The sequence below is a fragment of the Lepidochelys kempii genome, chromosome 7 (genome assembly GCF_965140285.1).
Source record: "Lepidochelys kempii isolate rLepKem1 chromosome 7, rLepKem1.hap1, whole genome shotgun sequence".
Taxonomy (NCBI): Eukaryota; Metazoa; Chordata; order Testudines; family Cheloniidae; genus Lepidochelys; species Lepidochelys kempii.
The window spans coordinates 35,866,808-35,893,066 of record NC_136386.1 but is presented as its reverse complement, the minus strand read 5'-3'; the positions used below and the strand labels follow the sequence as shown (position 1 = coordinate 35,893,066).

Here is a 26,259-nt window from a genome sequence, read left to right as displayed (position 1 = left end):
AGTTTAAAAAAAAATGTAAGCAATATTACCCATGGCACTGTTCTGCCAGTGACCTGCTGTCTGTTTGGGTAAGTCGCTTTACCTCTCTGTGCCTCTGCTTCTACTCCCATCCTTTCTTTGTCTTTCCAGTTTACTCCCAATCCTGCCAAAACGTACACACATGCTTTAACTTTATACTTGTTGAGCTCAGCAGGCCTGCTGACAGTACTTAAAGTTAAGCATGTGTGTAAATTATTGCAGGATTGGGGCCATGGATTTGTAAAATCTTCAGGGCAGAGACAGTATCTCGTTATGTTTGTAAGAGTGTCTTGCACAATGGGGCTCTGATCTTGGTTGTGGCCCCTAGATGCGACTGCAATACAAATAATATTATAATCAGAATTATTCCCGTTTTTAATTTTTAGGGTAGTTGCCAGTATCCTTTTTGTAAAAATTCCATCACAGGAAGGCAGAACTAGTGACATTATAACTACCCTATTATTTAGATGAAGTATAGATGATTGGGGGGAAGCACTATAATTTTCTACACACATGCTTATTTAATAAGATAAATCTAAATAGTGTTTGAATTCTTATTTTCAGTATTGTTTAGCATTTATTCACAAAATTTTCATGTTTTTCTTCCCAGGTTAATGCTCAAAATGTTATGTCCAGTACAGGGACTAATGATAATACTATTTGGCACTTATATAACGCTATCTTTTCAAGCACTCTATAAACATGAAAAAAATTAATTGCCTTCCCTTGTTAAAATTTCTGCTCACTAGTGCTGTAAACTGTATAAATTGCTTTCCCTAATTCTGCAAATGAAATATCACCTTTGTTTGTCAAGAATCTCCAGTTTCCTGCCAGTTGTTGGAATCAGTCATCTAGAGGTATTCAGGAAAGAAGTAGAATGGATAGCTGGTGGGTGGGCTCAGACAACAATTTAACGTGAATGATTGTCTACTGTGAACATTCAGAAATCACTTTTGACAATATGACTTAATTAATTTTAAGCACAGAATGGCATCTTAATTAATTGTCTTTGTGAAAGATTCATTTGCTTACAGTCATTGGTATTAACCATCTAAAGCATTTTGTAAAGTTTGAATCTGTTCTCTACATAATCATGCTCAAATGTGTTGCAAAAACTGTTTGATGATTTTCAAGACTTCAAGTTAAACAGCATAATTGCTTAGCCTTTCTGATGTGACTTACATTTTCATAATGACACAAAATACTCTGACCAGTTTAAAATAGGTACCTATATACGTACACATACATTTGGCAGCAGCGTTGCTAACGTGGTGGTGAAGATGAGAATTAAATAACATTAATAGATCATGAAATCAAGTAGCAAACTGGGAAATTTAGCAAAGGAGAAAGATTTTACATAAATTTCTAACAGAGGTGAAAAAGTGGCAGAAGAGGTCCTGATTCTCCTGTGGAGATTACACCCATCCTGAAAATAAAGGTCCCATTTCCCTCTGCTCTCTGCTGTGGGTTGTGGAATAGGATGGACAGCTTCTACTACCAAGTCACCTAGGCAGTGCTGGGGCCAGTGGTACTCTCCACACTTTTGTACTGCTACAAGTTGTTGGGTTTTGATTAGGGCTGTCAAGCTATTAAAAAAATTAATCGCAATTAATTACATGATTAATCGTGCTGTTAAACAATAATAGAATACCATTTATTTAAATGTTTTTGGATGTTTTCTCATTTTCAAATATATTAATTTCAGTTACAACCCAGAATACAAAGTGTATAGTGCTCACTTTATATATATTTGCCCTGTAAAAAGAAAAAAATAGTATTTTTCAAATCACCTAATGCAAGTACTGTAGTGAAATCTCTTTATCATGAAAGTTGAACTTACAAATGTAGAATTATGTACAAAAAAATAAAACAATGTAAAACTTTAGAGCCTACAAGTCCACTCAGTCCTACTTCAGCCAGTCACTCAGGCAAACAAGTTGGTTACAGTGTGCGGGAGATAAAACTGCCCGTTTCTTGTTTTCAATGTCACCTGAAAGTGAGAACAGGCGTTCGCATGGCACTGTTGTAGCTGGTGTCACAAGTTATTTACGTGCCAGATGGGCTAAAGATTCATATGTCCCTTCATGCTTCAACCACCATTCCAGAGAACATATGTCCTACTAATGATGGGTTCTGCTTGATAACTATCAGATTTTGGAAGGCACTTCAGATTCTTAAACCTTGGGTCGAGCGCTGTAGTTATTTGTAGAAATATCACATTGGTACCTTCTTTGTGTTTTGTCAAATCTGCTGTGAAAGTGTTCTTAAAATGAACATGTGCTGGGTCATCATTCGAGACTGCTATAACATGAAATATATGGCAGAATGCGGGTAAAACAGAACAGGAGACATGCAATTCTCCCCCAAGGAGTTCAGTCACAAATTTAATTAACACATTATTTTTTTAACGAGCATCATCAGCGTGGAAGCATGTCCTCTGGAATGGTGGCCGAAGCATGAAGGGGCATACGAATGTTTAACATATCTGGCACGTAAATACCTTGCAACTCCGGCTACAAATGTGCCATGTGAACGCCTATTCTCACTTTCAGGTGACATTGTAAATAAGAAGCAGGCAGCAGTATCTCCTGTAAATGTAATCAAAGTTGTTTGTCTTAGCGATTGGCTGAACAAGAAGTAGGACTGAGTGACTTGTTAGGTGCTAAAGTTTTACATTGTTTTGTTTTTGAGTGTAGTATGTAACAAAAAAAATCTACATTTCTAAGTTACGCTTTCACGATAAAGAGATTGCATTACAGTACTTGTATTAGTTGAACTAGAAAATACTATTTCTTTTGTTTATCATTTTACAGTGCTAATATTTGTAATAAAAATAATATAAAATGATCACTGTACCTTTGTATTCAGTGTTGTAATAGAAATCAATATATTTGAAAATGTAGAAAAACATCTAAAAATATTTAATACATTTCAATTGGTATTCTATGGTTTAACAGTGCGATTAATTGCAATTAATTTTTTTGATTTAATCGTGTGAGTTAACTGCGATTAATCAGCAGCCCTAGTTTTGATATCATAGGGTGTGAGGTCTGCCTTTCTTTTTAACATCAAAAAATATCTTGACCTTTTTTGACCGTGTTCTCCCAATAACTTTCCTTCTCCTCTCTGGTCTTCAACTTCTATTTCCTTTTTCCATTACACTTTAACTATATCCTACTTTCACTGTGTTTTTCTTAAAGATTGAAGAAGAATAAATTTGAGCTTAAATGTATTGGTGTAACAGTTTCTAATGCTGTTGGACAGCCCAAAGCTGCCTTGAAAAGTGGAAAAAGTAGGCATACTATCTGGAATATTATCCTTACTTACATTATTCATAAAAGATTGCTTAACAAGGAGTGCAGAGGGAAAGTGATAAAGTCATTGTCCAAATTTTGGGATCCTGATGAGATGTGTCCTTTTATTAATATGGATAAAAGCAGCTGAGGTAGAAACAAGTGTAACTTCTTTAGTATTTATTTCCAGTGCCCAAAGTGGAAAAGGCAAATGTAGACCAGTGTGTGAAAGTGAAGACTTAACTGTATGTGGACTTTAGTTTCCTCTTTATACGATGCCATTCAAGTCTAAAATAAGCAACTTGAATATAGTGACCTGCAAATTGGTCAGTGACAAATAGGGTGAAATTCTGCCTCAGGTACATCCATGCAACCTTGTTGGTTACAATGGGAAGGCATAGGGATAGTTGAGGATAGAATTTGACCTGTAGTTTTTCAGCATTTGTGTTACAGTGGGGAGGAGGGAAAGAAAAATAATTATCTTGGCCCAGGAGTGTCAGAGGGCCCTTGCCATGCTGCTTAAAACTCTTTTTATTTCCCTAGTAATGGGTTTCCTCTGAGTGCTATAGTGGCTCTCTGTCACTGCCTCTGGCTAGTCCTGCAGCACTACCTGGGAACCTTGCACTGATCTCTGCTGTGTGATGTGAATCACGATAGACAGTTCTGATGTCATTTCATAAATGGTCTATTCGGTATTCATAAATATGGCTATCTGGAAGAGCTTTGCTCTCTTTGCAAGCTCTTGGGGCTGGGACTGTTGTGTTTGTATAATGCCTAGCATAGTGGGGCTCTTACTGCTACTGTAATACAAATAATAAATAACAATAGTGGCCATTTTTGGTCATGATTTCCATTACACTATGTTCCAAGCCTTCTCTAGCTCTCATCATAGAAATATCATTCCAATTCTAAAAAGCATAGTGTCTGCCTGCGTCGAGCACTAAATAAAGGCCTCAACTGTCCATGTGCTCTGTCCATGCATCTGTCGAAGTGGGTATTCACCCATGAAAGCTTATGCTCCAATGCGTCTGTTAGTCTATAAGATGCCACAGGACTCTTTGCCGCTTTTACAGATCCAGACTAACACGGATACCCCTCTGATACATATGCTCTTAAGAATTCAGAAATAGAAAATATGTGCCTTCTGTTGCTACCAGTGCGGTCACTAGTGTTATCATCAGGGTTACTACTCCTTCATTAGTCCTTCTTGCAGTCTGTGATGGTTTTTGACTTTGTAGGGATCTTTTTTTTTTCTTGAGAAATACCTGGGAAATGCACTGAATGAGGAGGTAGTGGAGAAGCACTGTGACTTGTGGGTCCTTCCCTTCAGTAATTCCTCCTCAAGATCTAATCTGGATAAATTGGCAGTGTTTGGGTAGTAAAATGGCCCCCCCGCCCACTGATTTCTTAAATATTAAGTAATTTTCTGGAGGTATCCAAGGACCAATTTTACTGATGGAAGAGTTCCTTGTCTCACTTTGAAGCTTTCCAGTTCCCCTTGCAAATGCAATTTTCATTCCATCATTTTGGGGAAATAATTTTATTTTATTAGAAATTGTAATATGCCCTTTAAAAATATTTGACACTTGAAGTACCTATAATTTATCACTCATCAGTGTAGTGAAAGAAAATAATGTCTGCCTTCAGAAGCAGAAATGCTCCTTTAAGACTGTCTGCTCCTTGCTCATAATATTTCACATTTTTCTTTTAAAAGTTCAAATTTCCTAATTCCAGCATAGTGTGCCCTTTCTTTGTTGATTCTTCCCCTTCTTTGAATGACATTTGGGTATGCAAAAGAGCAATGGTCACCATTTCCCAGGTATCTGAGGAAAAGGATTGATGACGCTCAACATTGTAAATGTTACTTTGTAAAAAATCCCAGGACGCTTTGCATATTGCAGGTTTTCTCACTGGAAACCTTAAGTGTATCAATATGTTTGTAGTTATTTAGAGCTTCTACATGTGTTGTTGGGAGGATTGTTATATAAACTGGAATGATACAAAAAGGATTGAACACTATTTATTCTTACTCCTACTGTTACGTTGGAAGTTTTACCAATTTGAACAATTTTTTCTGCACTTTTTCAGTTTGGCTACTAGTGGTCCGTGTTCATCTCTGCATAGCAAAGTTAATTTTAGATGCACAATCTCAAGAAAATGAAATATAGACGTCATGTTAAAGGGTCTCTTCCAGCATGCCTTGCTCGGGTAAAACTTCCATTGACTTTAATGAACATCTCTAGAGACCTTAGAAATGCCTAAGGGGGGGGGTACAGGATCAAAACCTAAATGCCATAGTTTACACATTCCTGAAATTCTTATTGCTTTTTTCTTAAAGGCAGGAAAGCTTGCTGTTGACAGAGGCTGGGCAATCAATGTGGGTAAGTACAAATGTAATTAAGCAAATGAAGTTTTACCAACTACTCTAAAAATAATTTATTTCCTCTCAACGTGACCTGTATACTGTTTATAACAGCCAAACCTACCTCAAATGTAAATGTCCAAAGTTAATTTTAGAGAGGTTATGTTAATTTTAGAATTTCAGAGAAGAGAAGAATAACTTTTAGAGATGAATTTGAGAAGAAAATTAATTTTAGAGAAGAGAATCTTAGTTTTGTAGTCTACTATAATCCATATTGCTGTTTTGTGATTAAACAAAACAATCAGATTCTTCTAAGAAAAGAGAACAAACAATGGAACGCTAATTTGTGGGCATAAATCCTAATAGTTTTGTTATTAACTAAATAAAGGTAGACAATATCAGTAAGTTTTCAACTCTAGGATACAGTGATTGAAGCAACAGAAGCTCTTGGAATGAGACATCTAGGAAATTAGGGAGGAAAAAATGGGATTTGGAAGAAAAATTACATGATTTATTGCAATCGGTTTTTAAATTTTCATTAAATCGTATTTTTAAAATATCAGACATGTAACATCAAATACGGCCTCAATAGCAATATACAATGAAATATAGTATGTTTTATGTATATGTTATCAACTGAAATCATAACAAAATTCAAAACCTAAAGAAAATCCATATTTATTACCAGAATAATTTTTCAAATGCCATATAATAATCAAATCTCTAATTACCTTGAATTTGGTTTTATATCATTCACTGTCATCATTATCCTGTGTTAAGCGCACCATGGAAGTTTTACAGTTGCTTATTAAATAAACACCTAGTGTGAAATTCACTCCAAGGTCAACACATGGCCTGTGCACCTCTTAAGTCACTATTTTGGAGAGGAAGGATGGTCCAGTAGTATTAGTACTGACTGGGGTCATAGAAGACCTTGGGCCACTGATGACATTGTGTAAAACCTTGGGCACTTAGTTTCTCTGTGCCTCCATTTCCCCTCTGCAAATGGAGATAATAGCATTCTCCAACCTCACAGGGGTTTTGTGAGGAGATAATCTTATTAAAGACTGTAAGGCATTCAGATACTACAGTAATGGGGGACATATAAGTACCTAAGATAGGTAGATAGGGACTTAAGTCATGCATAGGCAATCTGGCCCTCTGCACATAGGCAAATTCCATCCCTAGTTTACAGACAAAGATGACTGTGATTTTAAAAAGATATGTTCAGGTAATAAAATTTTAATAGAAGTTTCACAAATGATTTGTTGTTAATTACTTAAATTATATATTAATTTTCCCCAAAAAAGTAAGATTTAAAAGATACGGTACTTTTTGTGAGAAAATAAAATTGTTTGAAACTTACTCAGATGAAATATTTGCTGGGAACATAGAGGATCTTAATTATGGGCATAAACGCTATGAATAAGAAAATGTTATTTGCTTCTAGTGCTCTGTTCCTCATCCTATATTGCAAGATAATCATTGTAGACATAGTTTGTATCCATACTTGCCAAATTAAGAACAACAATACAATATGGCACTTCTGAATAACCAAGTTAGCAATTTCACTGTACCCTTGTTGTACAACTAATGTACAGTATCTGTAAATTTTAGAGGAACATAGAGACCACTGACAGTCTAGTTTGGCATCCTGCCTCCAGCAGTAGCCAGTAAAGAAGGCTTCAGAAGAAGACAAAAATAAAGTGGAAAAACATTTAAAACTTAATCTCTTGAAGAATAAATTCAGAGTTTTCACTTTACCTTAATGTTTCTTCCCATCTCATTTGGAGAACACAGGTTTTTTGGAGGAATCTTACTGGGCTGTAGGAAAATTCCTTTTACTCACATATAGAGATTCCTGTACAGAAGTTCAGTGTTCCAACCTATAAATTATTGACATTTAATATACACTTAAATGATGCTAGATTAGAATTGTTGAGAGATTCGTTCTGACTGTAGCATGATTCAAAGTTCTTTTATTTCCATAACTTGCCGCAATGCAGTTTCCCTTCAGCATCCCAAATAAACAGAGACCATATCGCATTTAACTCAACTGCAGGACTTCATTGTTCTGTTTTGTCAATGTCCATTTCTGTTTCACTACAAAACTGAAATATTTAATGCATTTGGTGAATCTACAATGTGAAAAAATAAAAGTTAATGATTTGAGAAATGCAACATGTTTTTTATGGGCACATACATTACATTGCTAACCATCAATTATCAGCACATTTGCATGCAAATCCTATCATGAGGTAAATAAATAGCAAGGGTACCCTAACTACACTATTTTGCTAAATAGATGTGCAATAATTTTGTCACAGAAGAAAAAAGAGCACTCCAGAAAGAGATGCACTACACTGAAGTCAGAAATATCCATTTCTTTAATCAAAGAATCTTTGGTCTCTCCCAGCCACAGAAATCTTTGAAACGTATCATGTTGTAGTGAGAGCTTAGTTACAGTAGGTTTGAATTTGTTGTATTTTTAACCATTTGTTTGGTGTTTTCTAGTAGGTCAAGTGGAATGACTGAGATTACTTCATTTAAAAAGAGACTTAATTGTAGTAATAATAAATTATAAAGGGTATAGTGGAAATAAATCTGGCCTTCTTTCTAACCTTTCCCAATAATAGGGCAAAAGGAGGAAGGTCAGTGACTGTAGAAGGAATAGTCAGGGTTATAATTAGCTTTTGGATTTCACAGGGGTCACAGATGTTAGATTTTTCCCCACCTTTTTTTACATTTCTGTGACATTTCTAAAGATGGTGACTCCCACGTAGTGAGTGTTTGGGCAGCCATCATGTCATATAAAAAGAAGAATCTGAGCAAATTTATACTTCCAGAGAGAGAGAGAAAAAAAAACAAATTTGTTATGTGCAAATATAAAATATTACCTCTTTCATTCTTCTGGACACATCTTTCTATTGTTTCTTAGTATAATCCTCTAGTCTACAGAGTAAACATCCAGTATGAAAAAAACAAAGGCAGACATGCTCTGTGGAAATTCAAATGAAATTATGTTTGTCAGTTATATGGGTCAGATATATGTAGCATGTTTATCAGTAAAGTGTTAAGGATTTTTACATAAAATGCATTGTATTTGTGATTAAAAATAATTAGTGCTATATGGTGAATGTTTGGTATATATGATTTTAAAGAGTAACTCTTAAGATCCATTCCTGATCTTAGTGTTGATTCAACACAATATTTTGTATCTATCCTACAATTTAATGTCCCATGGATGAAGGAAGTACATGGGTACATTGACTGCGCTGACTGACAGTCAGTGACAGTTCTTGTTTTAGGCTGTTGCTGACCCATGACTTTCAGATTGAGAAGGACTTGCCCATCCCATCGCACAACCGCACAAGTTAATTGGGTACATTGTGGGGGTTTTCATTCCCCCTCCCCCCCCGTAGATAATTCATTAGGTTATTACTGTGGTAGAAGAAGGTAGTATTCTAGCATGCCTGTTGCCCTGGTTGCTGCTTCAAGTAGGTTTACCCTTTGCAATTTGATGAGTTGAATTGGCCTCCTGCTTTACTCTAAACTAGAGCACATGGCTCCGGGTGGGTGGGCCATGGATGCAAAGTGCCTTACCACAAAGTCATGGGTTCTAATGTAGTGTATAATCTCCTTTGAGCCTAGTTCTTCATATGGTTGCAAGATTTCCAGGTTCTCGGGCCAGATCACTTCAGATTGGGACACATAGTGCTTCTTTCTCTTGGGACCTGATAGGCCAAATATATAAAACATGAAGGGGTGACACTGAATGTGATATGCTACCAGGACAATGGGTTAGGGGTTTTCGATGCTTTTTTCAATTTAAAAACGTGATGGTCATTGCTTAAGTAAACAAACACTGACCTTACATTTTGCAGTGACAGTGTTTTCCATAGTATCTAGCTTTTTAGCCTAGTATTTCTTTAAAGTTACATTTTTACATTTAGGTGGTGGCTTCCATCACTGTTCAAGTGATAAAGGTGGAGGATTTTGTGCATATGCTGATATCACACTGGCTATTAAGGTAGAACATTTAAAAATAATTTTCTCTTACTGTTTGTACAAATGAAAATATTATCAACATAAATTTCTTAAATCAGTAGTCTAACTTACATCTTAATAAACAGGAGTAAACAAAACAGTCTGTAGACAGGGATCAGTATTAAAGTAGTCTAGGGACTGATGCTGCAGCATTTATGCATGCATAACTGTCACTGATGGGGGCAATAATTGTGTGGAGAAGGCTGCAGAATCAGATTACTGCAGGTAAATATGACTTAATACCATTTTGTTACAATTCTTTCTTTAAAATAAAAATACTTTTAAAAGTATCATAGATTAATTGTCTTTAAATGTTCAGTGGGAACTGTCCTGGTTCTGCAGTTGGCAAACTTGACACCCACGTGGGGCTCCACTGATTTCTACCTAAGTTTGCACGGGCACAGGTATCCGCCCTCAGGATCTTACCCTTAATGCATTTTGTCTTCCTAGATAAAAAATGTTAAGTCTTCGAAAATGATCTTACAAGGGAGGGGAAAGAGTTTGAAATACTTGATTATATTTAGTATGGTATGTTCTATAAACAAAGTATATCACAATATATTTGATAGCATGCTATAAAATACTACCCGAAATAATTAAAATGTTAAGATATAAACAAATATAGTACACTATATGGTGAAGTGCCCTAACTTTTTTTGTATGTTAGTTTACTGATTTGCAAAATCCCTTAATCTGCCCTGGGGCTCCCAACTATTCCAATGCAAATTGGAAATTATAACTCTTCCATAATTTGTACAAGTACTAAAGACATTTTTTACTATCCAGTAGTTAACAGTAGTTACTATTATGACTCAAAGAATTTTTTAAAAACGTTAATGTGCTTTCTCAGCCATATGGAATAGCAATTAATGAATTCCACTACTAGTATATAAAGTGACTTTGTAAAATAAAGTTGGATCCCTACTACAACGTTCTCCAACTTTTTAGAAAGAGAGAGGAATGCTCTTTATGCACATTCAGTCTGCATCATTATCACAAACCAGGTAATATATTTATCCTACACAATCCTTTAGAAATGTAAGCCATTGATGATGTGATAACCTGCACCACCTCTTTCAGCTCTGAACACAAGTAGAGGGAACTTTGTTTTTTTCAGTTATAAGATTTGAATCTGAAAGCTAGCCTATAAATGTAAAAGAGGCAAAGGGTCCTGTGGCCCCTTAAAGACTAACAGACGTATTGGAGCATAAGCTTTCATGGGTGAATACCCACTACAAATGTAGTTCATGTATATAATGTGATGCAAATGCATGGATTCTCTTTGTGTATTGAGTCCATAAGCTTCTCAAGATAATGGTTTTCAAACCATAAAAAAACCTCTGTGTGTTTTATGTAATTATTCCTTTACATATTGTTAAGTTTCCATAATAAAGTGTTTTAAAAATATCTAGCCCTTAATTTTTATCAAATAAGAAATAGAATCATAGAATATCAGGTTTGGAAGGGACCTCAGGAGGTCATCTAGTCCAACCCCCTGCTCAGAGCAGGACCAATCTCCAATTTTTGCCCCGATCCCTGAATGGTCCCCTCAAGGATTGAACTCACAATCCTGGGTTTAGCAGGCCAATGCTCAAACCACTGAGCTATCCCTTCCCCCAAAATCTTTCAAGGGGGCATTCGGATTTGAATACAAATATATACACTACATTCTGTTCAAAAATAAAATGTACCATGCAAGTATCAAGCTTCCATTCTAATCTCTCATCTACATTCCTAACTGTAGTTTTTTTTTCTCTTTCCTCTGTACTTACCCATGATTCCAGTTTTTATTTGAAAGAGTAGAAGGAGTGTCTAAGGCCACTATTATAGATCTGGATGCTCATCAGGTGAGTGATTCACATGTTCGAAGCTGTTAAAAAAAAAAAAAAAAAAGTTTTACCAAAAAGCAGAAATCCTCAAAAATACAATTTTTCTAACAACTGTATTATGGTAAAAATGTAAGTTACAGAATGCAAAGGTAACCTCTATTGGAAAGGATTTAGGAAATAAATGTGTAGCATAGTAGGCGCAAAGCACCCCACCATAACTCAATTAATTACCTGACCTTTAATTTCTTAAGTTGATATTATTATATAATTACAGAAATAGTTTCTTAGTTCACTGACACATAAATATAGTCCCAATTTTTTTAGTAAGTTATTGGAGAGCCTGCTCTTATCTATTCATTTGTCTGCTAATCAATAGGGTGCTGGTTTCTGACAAAGTGCCATTGGGATTCAGGTTTGGTTGATGATTCCTTCAGTGCTGATTACTGTGCATCTTCTCTAGGTTATATTTAGTAATTAAATCAGTCGGGTTTTCTGATTGTTTTATAGCTTTTTCTTCATGCATAAACTATTTTTAATCCTCATCTATCTAGTTCTAAAAATTTGTTTACCTAAATATGTTCCTCTGTGATTAGCGTCTAAGATTTTTTATTTTTCTTTTTGCTCCTCAAGCTTCATGTATCATTTAGCTTTCTTGTATTACAGTGCATTAAATCAAAACTTTAATAAGAAATCCTTTTGAGCCCATTGAGTTAAGATCCATAGTAGGGGTTCTTTTTGTTGCACCCCAAGCTAAGTGTCCTGCTGCAGCCACCAACAGATCAGGTTTCTTCAGACCATAATTATTGATTAACTCAGGATTTGGCTTTGGAGGATCAGTTTAGCAGTACATACTAAACCTTAGGACTGGGAAACCAGAGAGTTGTATTTTTGTACAGTGAGTAGGATTCAGAAAATTATACCAGTGTTGCCATTGCCAGGAGTTTGAAAACATGAGTCCGGCCTCAAAATATCATTAGGGGCCTTTAAGAAAAACACCAAATATCACAAGACTTTCAATAAAATCATGAGAGTTGGCAATACTGAAAATCTAACTCTGTCACTTTCCCTGTATGTGGTAACTTAAATGGAATTTTCACTGCAAATCAGTTGTATTTTAAACAATTTTTCTAGAATTATTATTTCAGGTAAGCCAGGGAGTGGTTCCATGCTCTTTGAGGCCAAATTCAGTAGTCCATCCCTAGTCATTAATGCTCTTGAGTATGTGCTTAAGGCCCTTGACTGCAATTGGACTTAAAACTAGGGGTGTCAAGCGATTTAAAAAAAAATAATCCCGATTAATGGCATCTCTCCCCTTTCCCCTTTTCCTGGCCCCCAAATACTCAGTAAACCTTCATCATCTTCTCACTTGCTTCACCTATTTGGATAAAGATAAGTTTTCATTTTATGTGGAAAAATAAAGCCTCACTTTTTAAAGCAGACACTCTTGGCCCTGGAATGCAGTGTAATCTAAAAATACTGTACTGTGAACTCAGAATGAAGCTGACAACACAGACCTGGCCAAAAAAATAAGAAATCTGACAAGCCAAATTAAAAAGGATGAATGAAGAAAACCATTGCCTACTCTATCAGTCAGCAGCCAGGGTAACCCTCCAGAGGTAATTAACTTACTCTTTAGAAAGATACCTCAATAAAGCAGTGCCATGTATTGCTACTAATTTACCTCCCCACAGATTTAGTCAGTAAAAATTAAGATAGATGTGGTCCGAATAACTGGTTATAGAAAATCATGGGATCATCACTTACTGTGTTTGATTATTAATTACTCTACACAACCCTGGTGTTTGATTATATTTTATGCTCCTTAACTGTGGTGATAAAGGTGTCTTAATAAAATGTTCGCTGTTGCAAATTTAAGCTGAGTTGTAGCTCCATCATGTGGCTAGAATGTAGAAATATTTTCTCGTCTACCTACGGTGATGCAGCCTAACAATCGTTGAGAATTGTTCAGCATCCCATAAGAAACAAGAGACTCTTAAAGATAATTATAATTAATTCAGCATTCATAATCATTGCAGCAACTTTTACAGGAGATGAGTTTGACCTTCAGTGCTTGTAATAGGAAGACTGACTTCAGGATAATGGAGTACACTATATACACACACACATACACCCCTTCTATAGAAGGAATGATTTACTGTGTGTACTGAGAGCAGCTCTCATCTCTGGTAGTAGGATTTTCAGCAAAATCCTAATAAGGGCTAAAAAGTTTTTTGTGTGGATTTGTTTTATAAACCTGATTAGTCCATACTGTAGATTGATTACCTTTACTGTTCAGCAATAAAAATTATTTATTTTAGAAAAGCTGGTAATGTACTAAAACTGCTTTTAATCAGAAATGTATACCATATTTTAATGTGGTGTTAATCCACTTTTGAGGCAGTTTCATTGCTATGATGAAACGTAATGATCTAGAAGAATGTTATCTTCCATCATGTCTCTTATCTGCATGCTAAAATTGGCCATGAAACAAGACCAAAGATTATGTAATGTAGTTACTTTGTATTTCTGAAGGGATCTTTGAAAGGGTATCAAGGCTCCTTGTTAAAATGCTTCTCAAGAAATCTCTGACCTTATAGCTGTTGTGCCAGTGATCTGTAGATTACAGGCTACATCAGTCCCTCCCACAGTTTTCCTTTCTTTAGCAGAAGGAGTATGTGAGGTAGCAGACTAGACAAGAGTCCTCTAACTGTGCAGATCTGCCAGTGTCATGAGGAAGTTCCATAGATCTCAGGGAACCCACTGAGCCCATCAGCCTTGGGAACTTGACTCACTCCAGCACATTACTGTCATTAGTGCCCCATCTTTGTACTACCCTCTTCTTTGGGGCCTGGGAGTAGCAAAGTAGTGAGTAAGAGTTCATGCTCAGCCACCTCTAACAGGCCATATTGGTGGCACAAAAACATGCAGTGGAGCATTCGTGTACTCCCCACCACCCTTTCACATGTACTAGCCAGTTTTAGCATTGTAATGGCTTTTTTTCTCTTGGGTGTCTTCAGGACTGGGAACCACAGCAGAGATACAACTTTGCAACTGAATTTTATCAAGTTAACGTTAAATTACACAACAAAAATACTGAAAATATTATTTTCATGGATTTACTCCTATACTTTGAAATCAAATAATTCTGATTACCGTCTTGCTTTCATTCCTTACATAGACTCTGAGAAAATTTAACCTATTTTATCTTGAGAACCACTAATTAGAGATTGTTTTATGCTGTCTGATAGGAGTGCAGATGAATTCAAGGGTGTGGAAAAAGGAGATGATGATCAGAATCTGATTTTCCCTTTAACCATTCCTCTCCCCTACCCCAAAGTCCAATATTTCAAGAGAGATTCCTGGCTTTACAATGGTAGAAGGTAGAATGTAATATGTTTCTCATTACATTTTATTGATATTTTACTTTTGCAATCTTTCGTGAAGGTTAATTAACTTTTTCAACATTTCATTGATTATCAGAAAAACCTCTGGTCTCATTTTACATATTCTCAGTAGCTGACAAGCTTCTGGAATATAGTGTGGTTAAAGCCTAGAGCTTGGTCTGATTTCTATTCTTGGCTTGGGTACAGACTTCCTTGTGACACTGAGCAAATTGGCTGCTCCGTTCCTTAGTTTTCTTGTCTGCACAGTGGAGATGAAAATACTTCTGTATCTGCAAAGGAGTATTGTAATGCTAATTTCAGTAATATTTGTGAAGCACTTGGGGAGCCTCAGATAAAGATGCAAGTATTATTATTCACAACATCAGAATAACCTTTAAGGATATAAACAAGAAAAAGTACCTAAGACATTAAACACTGTATCATTGTATTCTTAATTTCCTTAATGCTCATAGATTCTTTAATACTGTGTTTGCTTGCTAAGATCAACCTATTGAAATTTTCTTATAGGGAAATGGCCATGAGAGAGACTTCATGGATGATCATAGGGTTTATATTATGGATGTGTACAATAGATATATTTATCCGGGGGATGGATTTGCTAAACGTAAGTACTTTTCAAACTGACATGATCTTAAAGTATTTAAAATGTATTTACCACAGAACAGTTGCTCCATTCACCACTGAAATGCTGCTCACTCTGATGTGAAATACAGCAACACAAAAATATTCATGAACTTAATGTAAGAAAATTCCCTTTGAGGATGTTTGCAAAAACTTGCAGCAAGTATTTGAACTTCAATCTATCATGGTTCTGATTAGCCATGAGTCACATGTTATTGGTTCTGGTTCATTGGCTGGCTGAGATTGGACCCCTAGTGGTCAAGACGGAGGGTTAGAAGTCATTTAAGGTATGTCTACACTACGAAATAAGGTCAATTTTATAGAAGTCGATCTTTAGAAAGCTATTTTATACAGTCGATTGTGTATGTCCCCACAAAGTGCATTAAGTCGGCGGAGTGCATCCTCAATACTGTGGCTAGCATCAACTCACGGAGCGGTGCACTGTGGGTAGCTATCCCACAGTCCCCGCAGTCTCCACTGCCCATTGGAATTCTGGGTTAAGCTCCCAATGCCTGATGGGGGCAAAAACATTGTTGCGGGTGGTTTTGTTGTCGTCATTCTCCCCTCCCTCCTCCCTCAGTGAAAGCAACTTGGCAGACAATCGTTTTGCGCCTTTTTTCCTGGGTTACCTGTGCAGATGCCATAGCATGGCAAGCATGGAGCCCGCTCAGCTCACCGCTGCTGTTGTGAGCATTGTAAACACCTCGCACATTATCCTGCAGTATGTGCAGAACCTGGTTAGGAGATGCCAGCACGAGGATGATTGTGAGGAGGACGTGGACACAGACATTCCTGAAAGCATGGGATGTGGCAATTGGGACGTCATGGCGGGATTGGGGCAGGTTAATACAGTGGAACGCCGATTCTGGGCCCGGCAAACAAGCACAGACTGGTGGGACCGCATAATATTACAGGTATGGGATGATTCCCAGTGGCTGCAAAACTTTTGCATGCATAAGGCTACTTTCCTGGAACTTTGTGAGTTGCTTTCCCCCAGCCCTGAAGCGCAGGAATACCAGGATGAGAGCTGCCCTGACAGTTGAGAACCAAGTGGCGGTAGCCTGCGGGAGCTTGCAATGTCTGACTGCTACTGGTCAGTCAGGAATCAATTTGGAGTGGGCAAATCTACTATGGGGGCTGCTGTGATCCAAGTAGCCAATGCAATCACTGACGTTCTGTTATCAAGGGTAGTGACTCTGGGAAATGTACAGGTCATAGTGGATGGCTTTGCTGCAATGGGGTTCCCTAACTGTGGTGGGGCGATAGACGGAACACATATCCCTATCTTGGCACCGGACCACCGTGCCAACCAGTACATAAATCGCAAGGGGTACTTCTCAATGGTCCTGCAGGCATTGGTGGATCACAAGGGACGTTTCACCGACATCAATGTGGGATGGCCGGGAAAGGTGCAGGACGCTCGCATCTTTAGGAACTCTGGGCTGTTCGAACAGCTGCAAGAAGGGACTTTATTCCCAGACCATAAAATTACCATTGAGGATGTTGAAATGCCAATAGTTATCCTTGGGGACCCAGCCTACCCTTTGCTCCCATGGCTCATGAAGCCATACACAGGTAGCCTGGACAGCAGTAAGGAGCAGTTCAACTATAGGCTGAGCAAGTTCAGAATGGTGGCAGAATGTGCCTTTGGATGTTTAAAAGCTCGCTGGCGGTGTTTGCTGATTAGGTTAGACCTCAGTGCAACCAATATTCCCATTGTTAGTACTGCTTGCTGTGTGCTCCATAATATCTGTGAGGGTAAGGGGGAGACGTTTATGGCGGGGTGGGAGGTTGAGGCAAATCGCCTGGTGGCTGATTTTGAGCAGCCAGACACCATGGCGATTAGAAGAGCACAGCTAGGCGTGCTGCACATCACAGAGGCATTGAAAACCAGTTTCATGACAGGCCAGGCTACGGTGTGACAGTTGTGTGTTTCTCTCCTTGATGCAAACCTGCCTCCTTTGTTGACTTTAATTCCCTGTAAGCCAACCACCTTCCCCCCTTTATTTCCTTTGCCAGCTGTGGTCAAAGTCATTATTGTTTTGAAACCATGCATTCTTTCTTTCTTTCTTAATTAAAAAAAAAAAGTGAGATAACTGACAAGGTAGCCCGGGTGGGGTGTGGGAGGAGGGAAGGACAAGGCCACATTGCTCATTGTAGCCACACTGCAAATCAAAGCTGTTTGAATGACAGCCTTCTGTTGCTTGGGCCATCCTCTGGAGTGGAGTTGCTGGGTGCCTGGAGCCTCCCCCCGCACGTTCTTGGGCATCTGGGTGAGGAGGATATGGAACTTGGGGAGGAGGTCAGGTGGCCATAGAATGGATACAGTGGCGGTCTGTGCTCTGTTGCCTTTCCTGCAGCTCCACCAGACGCCTGAGCATGTCCATTTGCTCCCGCATTAGCCTCAGCATTGCCTCTTGCCTCTTCTCATCACGCTCACCTAATGCTTTCCTGGCCTCTGACACTGAGTACCTCCATGCATTCAGCTGTGCCCTATCAGTGCGGGAGGACTGCATGAGCTCGGAAAACATGTTATCGTGAGTGTGGTTTTTTTCGCCTTCTAAACTGCGATAACCTCAGGGACGGAGATGATAGGGGGAGCAAAGAAACATTTGCACCTGCAGGGGAGATAAAAAGGGAGAGTAAAATTTAAGATGATACGTTTCTGAGAAAAAAAGCGTGATTCACTGTGAAAGAATCTATCAATTCACAGCAGAGAGCACGTGTGCTTTAGGTACAGGGTCGCATTTTGCCTTTTATATTGAGTGCCTTCCGGTATGGTGACGCATCACACATAGCTGGGCAACAGAATTCAGTTTCCAGGCAGCCATGGTAGGCCAAAGGGTACGTGGGGTTGGCTTCTTCCGCTTTCATAACGTGTGGGAATGGTTTCAAGCTGCAGCACCCTCCTTTCCCATAGCAAACAATGCTGGTTGGGTTTGCCATTTAAAAGGAGGGGCTGTGGTTTTCGGGTGGATGTGCAGCACACCCTCCCCCCACTCCAGCGCATGGCTATTCTCTGGGATGATCCCTTCACTCCTCCCCCCACCGCGTGGCTATTCTCAGGGATGATCCCTTTTAGCCAAGCACAAACAGCCCAGCATGAATGGGGTCCTTTTACTGTTGCCTGACAAAAATTCACCTATTTCAACCAGGTGACCATGAATGATATCACTCTCCTGAGGCTAACACAGAAAGATAAAGTCGGACTGTCGCTTGAATGCGACCAAAACCCAGGACCATTCGCTGTCATGCTTTGTGTTGCAATGGTTCCAGACTACTTGCTACTGGCTTGGCGTGGTAAAGTGTCCTACCGTGGAGGATGTAATAAGGCAGCCCTCCCCAGAAACCTTCTGCAAAGGCTTTCAGAGTACCTCCAGGAGAGCTTCATGGAGATGTCCCTGGAGGATTCCCGCTCCATCCCCAGACACGTTAACAGACTTTTCCAGTAGCTGTGCTGGCCGCAAATGCATCCCAAGTCTTCAAGGCAAATCAAACATTAAACAAAATTGCTTTTAAACCCTGTACTGTAGTTACAAATGTGCACTCTCCAGAGGTGCCTTCTCTGGCTTCAGAGTCCGGGAACCTGCCCTGGGAGGGTATTGGCTCCAGGGTGATGAAAAGGTCCTGGCTGCCAGGGAGCACGGATTCACCACTTGCCTGCTGTGCATTCTCCTCCTCCTCATCCACAAAATCCTCCTCCCTGTTGTGTGAGACTCCCCACTTGCAGGTGTCCATGGACAGTGGTGGGGTAGTGGTAGGGTCCCCCCTAGAATGCCATGCAGCTGATCATAGAAGCAGCATGTCTGGGCCTCTGACCCGAAGAGACTGTTTTACTCCTTTGTCTTTTGGTAGGCTTGCCTGAGCTCCTTAATTTTCACACGGCACTGCTGTGTGTCCCTGTTGTAGCCTCTCTCCACCATGCCCTGTGCGATTTTGGCATATATATTAGCATTTCTTCTTTTTGATCGGAGTTCGGCCTGCATAGATTCTTCTCCCCATACAGCAATCACATCCAGTGTCTCCCATTCGCTCCATGCTGGAGCTCATTTCCAATTCTGGGACTGCAGGGTTACCTGTGGTGCTGAGCTCGCCACGCTGACCAAACAGGAAATGAAATTCAAAATTTCCTGGGGCTTTGCCTGTGTACCTGGCTAGTGCATTGGAGTTGAAAGTGCTGTCCAGAGCAGTCACATTGGAGCCCTGTGGAATAGCTCCCAGAGGCCAATACCATCAAACTGTGTCCGCACTACCCCAAATTCGACCCAGCATGGTCGATTTTAGCACTACTACCCTCGTCAGGGAGGAGTACAGCAGTCGATTTTAAGTGCCCTTTAGGTCGACAGAATGGGGTTGGTTGTGTAGATGCATTGCTTATAAAATCAACCTAACATGGCTAAATTCGATCTAACTCCATAGTGTAGACCAGGGCTTAGTTTGTTTTATGTTTTTTTAAAGGAGAAGTTGTAGTTACACTTCTTTCTTTTGGCCAGTCTGTGCTAAAAATTATTTATGGGTCTAGCTATACCAGCAAATCCTTCTAGTGTAGATGCAGTTTATATTGGCAAAAGTGCCTTTGCTGATACAGCTTTTACTAGTTCCATGAGCATAATAATCTGTACCGGCAAAAGCACTCGTAGCAGAATAACTATGTCTGCACTAGTGCTTTTGCTGGTAAAATCACACCCCTAAGCAACATTACTATATTGGCAAAAGTTTCGAGTGTAGACTTGGCTGTTGAGGTACATTTTATTTTTTCAAAATTTGGCTGCTTTTTAGAGTTAAAACAGTAACAGGAACAGTTTGATTTGTTCCATGTATTTTTCCCATCACATATACATAGTGCGCTATTTTTGTGTGTTCCTTCCTACATTATCACTGCTGGCCTTCTGGCCTTTCTTGTGTGAGGCTTACCTCAAAGTAATAAGTTTAGGTCAGTGTGCCTATCTTAGATGCCTACATCTGCAGACTTTATTTTTCATCCTATTTACCAAGTATACTATCCATGGGTGTGTTCTTGTCTTAAGGGCATCTGCCCTAATTTCAGTCTGAAAGGAAGTACGTTGTACTGCCACTGATTTGAGATTTCTTCTGCCTGGGTCATTATTCAGTGTCCTAAGGGCATCTGCTTTTTGACATATGTTCCACTGGATTGAGGCATGTGCATACACTGAAGAGAAACAATAACAATAATCATTAGACATTGGCAAAACAGAGTGATATTTCAGCCATACTTGTAAAGTGGCAGCAACTAGATGTGAAGAGACAGGTTTACCATTAGCATCATGGGTTTGTTACCACAGAAAGCTGCTGCAGAGGTATTTAATTAAAATATATAATTTAACCTAAACATGTAGGCACTAGGCACACGTCTTTTGAGGCCATAGGTGAGGCACCTGTCCAAATAGGCTTCGGCTGATGCTGATGCTAGATGCTGTAGAATCTAGGGATAAAACATTATTTCATGGTTGTTCTAACATAGATGATGCCACCCTGGCATTTGTCTATGAAATCTCACAAGGGCAAACATTTTGCAGATGAGAAGTTTCATGCCATGCCAGCAGTCTAATATACAGGAAAAGCTGGATGGGCAACATATTGAGGGCACAAAAATGCACAAAACCAATTGGGAGAAATAAGTGAAATTATTCATGTTACTTTTTGTTAACTCTACTTAACAGGTCTATATGACATAAGTTTGGACCTATCATAAGGCAGATACACCCTGTCAGCCCCTAAGAGTGGTATGGCCCCAGGACCTGAGTCACTGAGGCAGACCTGGGCTCACAAACCGGGTAGAATTAGTGGGGGAAGCAAAAGTGGATGGGAATCTGGGAGGCAGTGACCATGAGTTGGTTGAGTTCAGGATCCTGACGCAGGGAAGAAAGGTAAGCAGCAGGATACGGACCCTGGACTTCAGGAAAGCAGACTTCGACTCCCTCAGGGAACGGATGGCCAGGATCCCCTGGGGGACTAACTTGAAGGGGAAAGGAGTCCAGGAGAGCTGGCTGTATTTCAAGGAATCCCTGTTGAGGTTACAGGGACAAACCATCCCAATGAGTCGAAAGAATAGTAAATATGGCAGGCGACCAGCTTGGCTTAATGGTGAAATCCTAGCGGATCTTAAACATAAAAAAGAAGCTTACAAGAAGTGGAAGGTTGGACATATGACCAGGGAAGAGTATAAAAATATTGCTCGGGCATGTAGGAATGATATCAGGAGGGCCAAATTGCACTTGGAGCTGCAGCTAGCCAGAGATGTCAAGAGTAACAAGAAGGGTTTCTTCAGGTATGTTGGCAACAAGAAGAAAGCCAAGGAATGTGTGGGCCCCTTACTGAATGAGGGAGGCAACCTAGTGACAGAGGATGTGGAAAAAGCTAATGTACTCAATGCTTTTTTTGCCTCTGTTTTCACTAACAAGGTCAGCTCCCAGACTGCTGCACTGGGCATCACAAAATGAGGAAGAGATGGCCAGCCCTCTGTGGAGATAGAGGTGGTTAGGGACTATTTAGAAAAGCTGGACGTGCACAAATCCATGGGGCCGGACGAGTTGCATCCGAGAGTGCTGAAGGAATTGGCGGCTGTGATTGCAGAGCCATTGGCCATTATCTTTGAAAACTCGTGGCGAACCGGGGAAGTCCCGGATGACTGGAAAAAGGCTAATGTAGTGCCAATCTTTAAAAAAGGGAAGAAGGAGGATCCTGGGAACTACAGGCCAGTCAGCCTCACCTCAGTCCCTGGAAAAATCATGGAGCAGGTCCTCAAAGAATCAATCCTGAAGCACTTGCATGAGAGGAAAGTGATCAGGAACAGCCAGCATGGATTCACCAAGGGAAGGTCATGCCTGACTAATCTAATCGCCTTTTATGATGAGATTACTGGTTCTATGGATGAAGGGAAAGCAGTGGATGTATTGTTTCTTGACTTTAGCAAAGCTTTTGACACGGTCTCCCACAGTATTCTTGTCAGCAAGTTAAGGAAGTATGGGCTGGATGAATGCACTATAAGGTGGGTAGAAAGCTGGCTAGATTGTCGGGCTCAACGGGTAGTGATCAATGGCTCCATGTCTAGTTGGCAGCCGGTATCAAGTGGAGTGTCCCAAGGGTCGACCGGTCCTGGGGCCGGTTTTGTTCAATATCTTCATAAATGATCTGGAGGATGGTGTGGATTGCACTCTCAACAAATTTGCGGATGATACTAAACTGGGAGGAGTGGTAGATACGCTGGAGGGGAGGGATAGGATACAGAAGGACCTAGACAAATTGGAGGATTGGGCCAAAAGAAATCTGATGAGGTTCAATAAGGATAAGTGCAGGGTCCTGCACTTAGGACGGAAGAACCCAATGCACAGCTACAGACTAGGGACCGAATGTCTAGGCAGCAGTTCTGCGGAAAAGGACCTAGGGGTGACAGTGGACGAGAAGCTGGATATGAGTCAGCAGTGTGCCCTTGTTGCCAAGAAGGCCAATGGCATTTTGGGATGTATAAGTAGGGGCATAGCGAGCAGATTGAGGGACGTGATCGTTCCCCTCTATTCGACATTGGTGAGGCCTCATCTGGAGTACTGTGTCCAGTTTTGGGCCCCACACTTCAAGAAGGATGTGGATAAATTGGAGAGAGTCCAGCGAAGGGCAACAAAAATGATTAGGGGACTGGAACACATGAGTTATGAGGAGAGGCTGAGGGAGCTGGGATTGTTTAGCCTGCAGAAGAGAAGAATGAGGGGGGATTTGATAGCTGCTTTCAACTACCTGAAAGGGGGTTCCAAAGAGGATGGCTCTAGACTGTTCTCAATGGTAGCAGATGACAGAACGAGGAGTAATGGTCTCAAATTGCAGTGCGGGAGGTTTAGATTGGATATTAGGAAAAACTTTTTCACTAAGAGGGTGGTGAAACACTGGAATGCGTTACCTAGGGAGGTGGTAGAATCTCCTTCCTTAGAGGTTTTTAAGGTCAGGCTTGACAAAGCCCTGGCTGGGATGATTTAACTGGGAATTGGTCCTGCTTCGAGCAGGGGGTTGGACTAGATGACCTTCTGGGGTCCCTTCCAACCCTGATATTCTATGATTCAGGACTGTTAAGGCCCAGTGTTCAAAGTCAAGGTAGCTGCCCTTCTTCCCAGGGCAGTATGGTCCATGGCTAGAGTCAATAGGGCTGTCCAGCAGTTCAGGACAGTAAGGCCTAGTGGCCAAAGTCTATGTAGTGGCCTCCGGTGGCCCAATTCACCTCCCCACATATTGGCAGTGTCCATGGTGGGTCGAATGGGGTAGGGGCCCACCAGGTCCTGATCCAAGGCCCCAGGGAACTGACATCTAGCTGCTCAGTCTTGGTCAACAGTCACTACTGTACCATTCCCAGGTTCACTTCCTACACCTTCTTCCAACGCAGGGAGTCCCTCGGCAATCTCTGCCTTGTCTCCGTTGGCCTGAGGTTCGGTAGAGGCACAGTCCTGGCTGGCCTCTGGTGGCTCCGGCACTCTCCCAGCTGGATCCTGCAGCACACATCTGCTCTCATCAAAGGTCAGCCCAGACTGACCTGAGCTGCTTCCGCTATACTGTGGTTCCAGTCGGAGCATGCCCAGCTGGTGTGAGGGGCCGTGGCTTCCTCAGCCCATAGCGTCGGGTTAACCCCTTCCGGCCCAGTGTGGGTCAGGCATACCCCATAACAGAACCATTCAGATGAGGCAGTTGAAGCACTAGTTGAAACTCCTATGAAGAACAGCGTATCATGACCTCTAATGAGAAGTAATGTTTCTTCCAGATGTTATTAGAGGAATTCAACTGTATATAACTCGCTGTGCAAAGCAGTGGTTTTGTTTTGGTTTTATTGAGAATTTCACTACATTTATAATTAACTGACACGTTGATTTTTAAAATGACAAGTTCACCAAAAAGCAATAGAGTCCTTCCTCTAATGGTACCTGAAAATTCATTAAGAGTTCATTGATCATCAAGAAAAAAATCTTTAGCTGTATTTTAGGTATTCTCAGTAGTGGATGAACCTCTGAAATGTAAGGTGCCAACATTAGCTGGTCTTGTTAGTAAGCCATTCAAGAGACCATGCAAAACATCAGAATAGGCTGGACGTGCTATTGATTTAAGGACAACTGTCACTACTTAGAATTTTATGTATGTTTTTGTTAGACTAAACATTTTTTAACAAATGGTTCATTCAGGATTAGCTAACTCTGTGTAACTAGGGATCATGTTGCCTGCAGAATTGTTATTTATATAACCTTTAGAAAATGAGAAACCTCTGAATACCCTGTAAGCATTGTGAAAAGAAATAGAATACTCTCACAATTCTGGGTATTTGGTGTTTCACCATGGTGTATCCCTTAGGTATAGTGGCCTCTCATAATTAATTAATTGGCTTTTTAAATTAAAAGGAAAAAGCCTAAATTTGGATTGATCTTTTGATTCAGTTTGATAAGATGCAAATGTCTGTGGCAGGCTTGATTTGTTTACAGTGTCAGAGTGCAGTGTGTAATTTTTTCTTTCTGCTTACTTTTTTTTAATATAACTGTCACTCTGATAAATAGCATACTTGCTTAATTTGGATGATTGACAAGGAACACATGCAATGCAGTACATCTTTCTTTATTTTTCAAATACTTAACTCCAGTGTTTACACAATAGCATACTCATTTCAAAGTATTACATCAAAAATGTTTGTCAAGGGTACATCATGTCTACCAACAGAAAAATTACTAACAGATGAAGTTAAAACAAAATTGGTCAGTGCATTCCTATACTTATTTATCAAATAACAATGTTTTCTAAGATATGGAGTGTAATTCATTTATAACTTTTCCAAAAAAATGGAGCACGTGTGTTGATTTTAAATGGCAACTCTTCTGTAGCTGTATTTAGAAAAAATGGTGTGAATTGTTGTTTGCTACTCTACATTTCCTGCTGTGTGGTCCTTTGTTCAATTCATGCTGCCTCTTCAATTTATTAACTAAGCATATCAAATTTATGTTAGTATCCTGTTAACATTTTGCATGTTGCTTAATTGTAAGACTTTTATTAAATAAGTGTGTGTACAGTACCTAAAAGGTGACATTCGTCCTAGTATAGATGGTCCATTTAATCATCTACATACAAGTTCAGTTATTTTTAGGCCATGAATATATGCCTTAAACCATTTGGAAGGCATAGGCTCTCTCTGCACTGGGGTGAGTTTCACCCCAAAGCCTCTGAAAATAAAGACAATTGCTAAAGTTGTCACAGTTCTGTTTCCAACAGACTTGGTATTTTCTTGCTAAGATGGAAAACACAAAGACTCCTAGTCATACCAGCCATACATATCCAATCAGATGCTTTCCCCCTGCGTGTAGCACTCTCACTCATGCCAATTGAAATGTGACTCATAATCAAGATGAGCGAAGTTTCCCCTTCAGCTCCTCTTCTTCACTACTAGAAACTACTCCTGGGGCTTCTGAGCAGTCAGCTAAGTTTTCCTCCTCTATCTATCATTACTCCTGAGGGAATTTTGTACCAAAAAAATTAAAATTCTGCACCACAATATTATGCACATGATATTTTAAAATTCTGCAAATTTTATTTGTCAATAAATAACTGTGGCTCCAGCATGACAGTGGGGAGGACAGGCCGCTGGCGGCATTGAGGTAGGAGATCACCCAGAAGCCCCGACCTCCCCCGGTACAGAGACTCGGCAGTGA

General features: G+C 39.8%; 1 protein-coding gene across 4 annotated transcripts in view; it reads left to right on the top strand.

Moving 5' to 3' along the window:
- The window catches only part of HDAC11 (histone deacetylase 11), a 70,033-nt gene that overhangs the window by 31,192 nt on the left and 12,582 nt on the right, over positions 1 to 26,259 (top strand). For 3 of the 4 annotated variants that reach the window (XM_073352187.1, XM_073352186.1, XM_073352189.1), the window contains 4 exons: positions 5,650 to 5,692; positions 9,627 to 9,703; positions 11,505 to 11,567; positions 15,461 to 15,557. In XM_073352187.1, coding sequence (XP_073208288.1) covers positions 5,650 to 5,692; positions 9,627 to 9,703; positions 11,505 to 11,567; positions 15,461 to 15,557 — 280 coding nt within the window. The remainder of the gene's footprint in view (positions 1 to 5,649; positions 5,693 to 9,626; positions 9,704 to 11,504; positions 11,568 to 15,460; positions 15,558 to 26,259) is intronic. The other variant, XM_073352188.1, reaches the window with a different exon arrangement.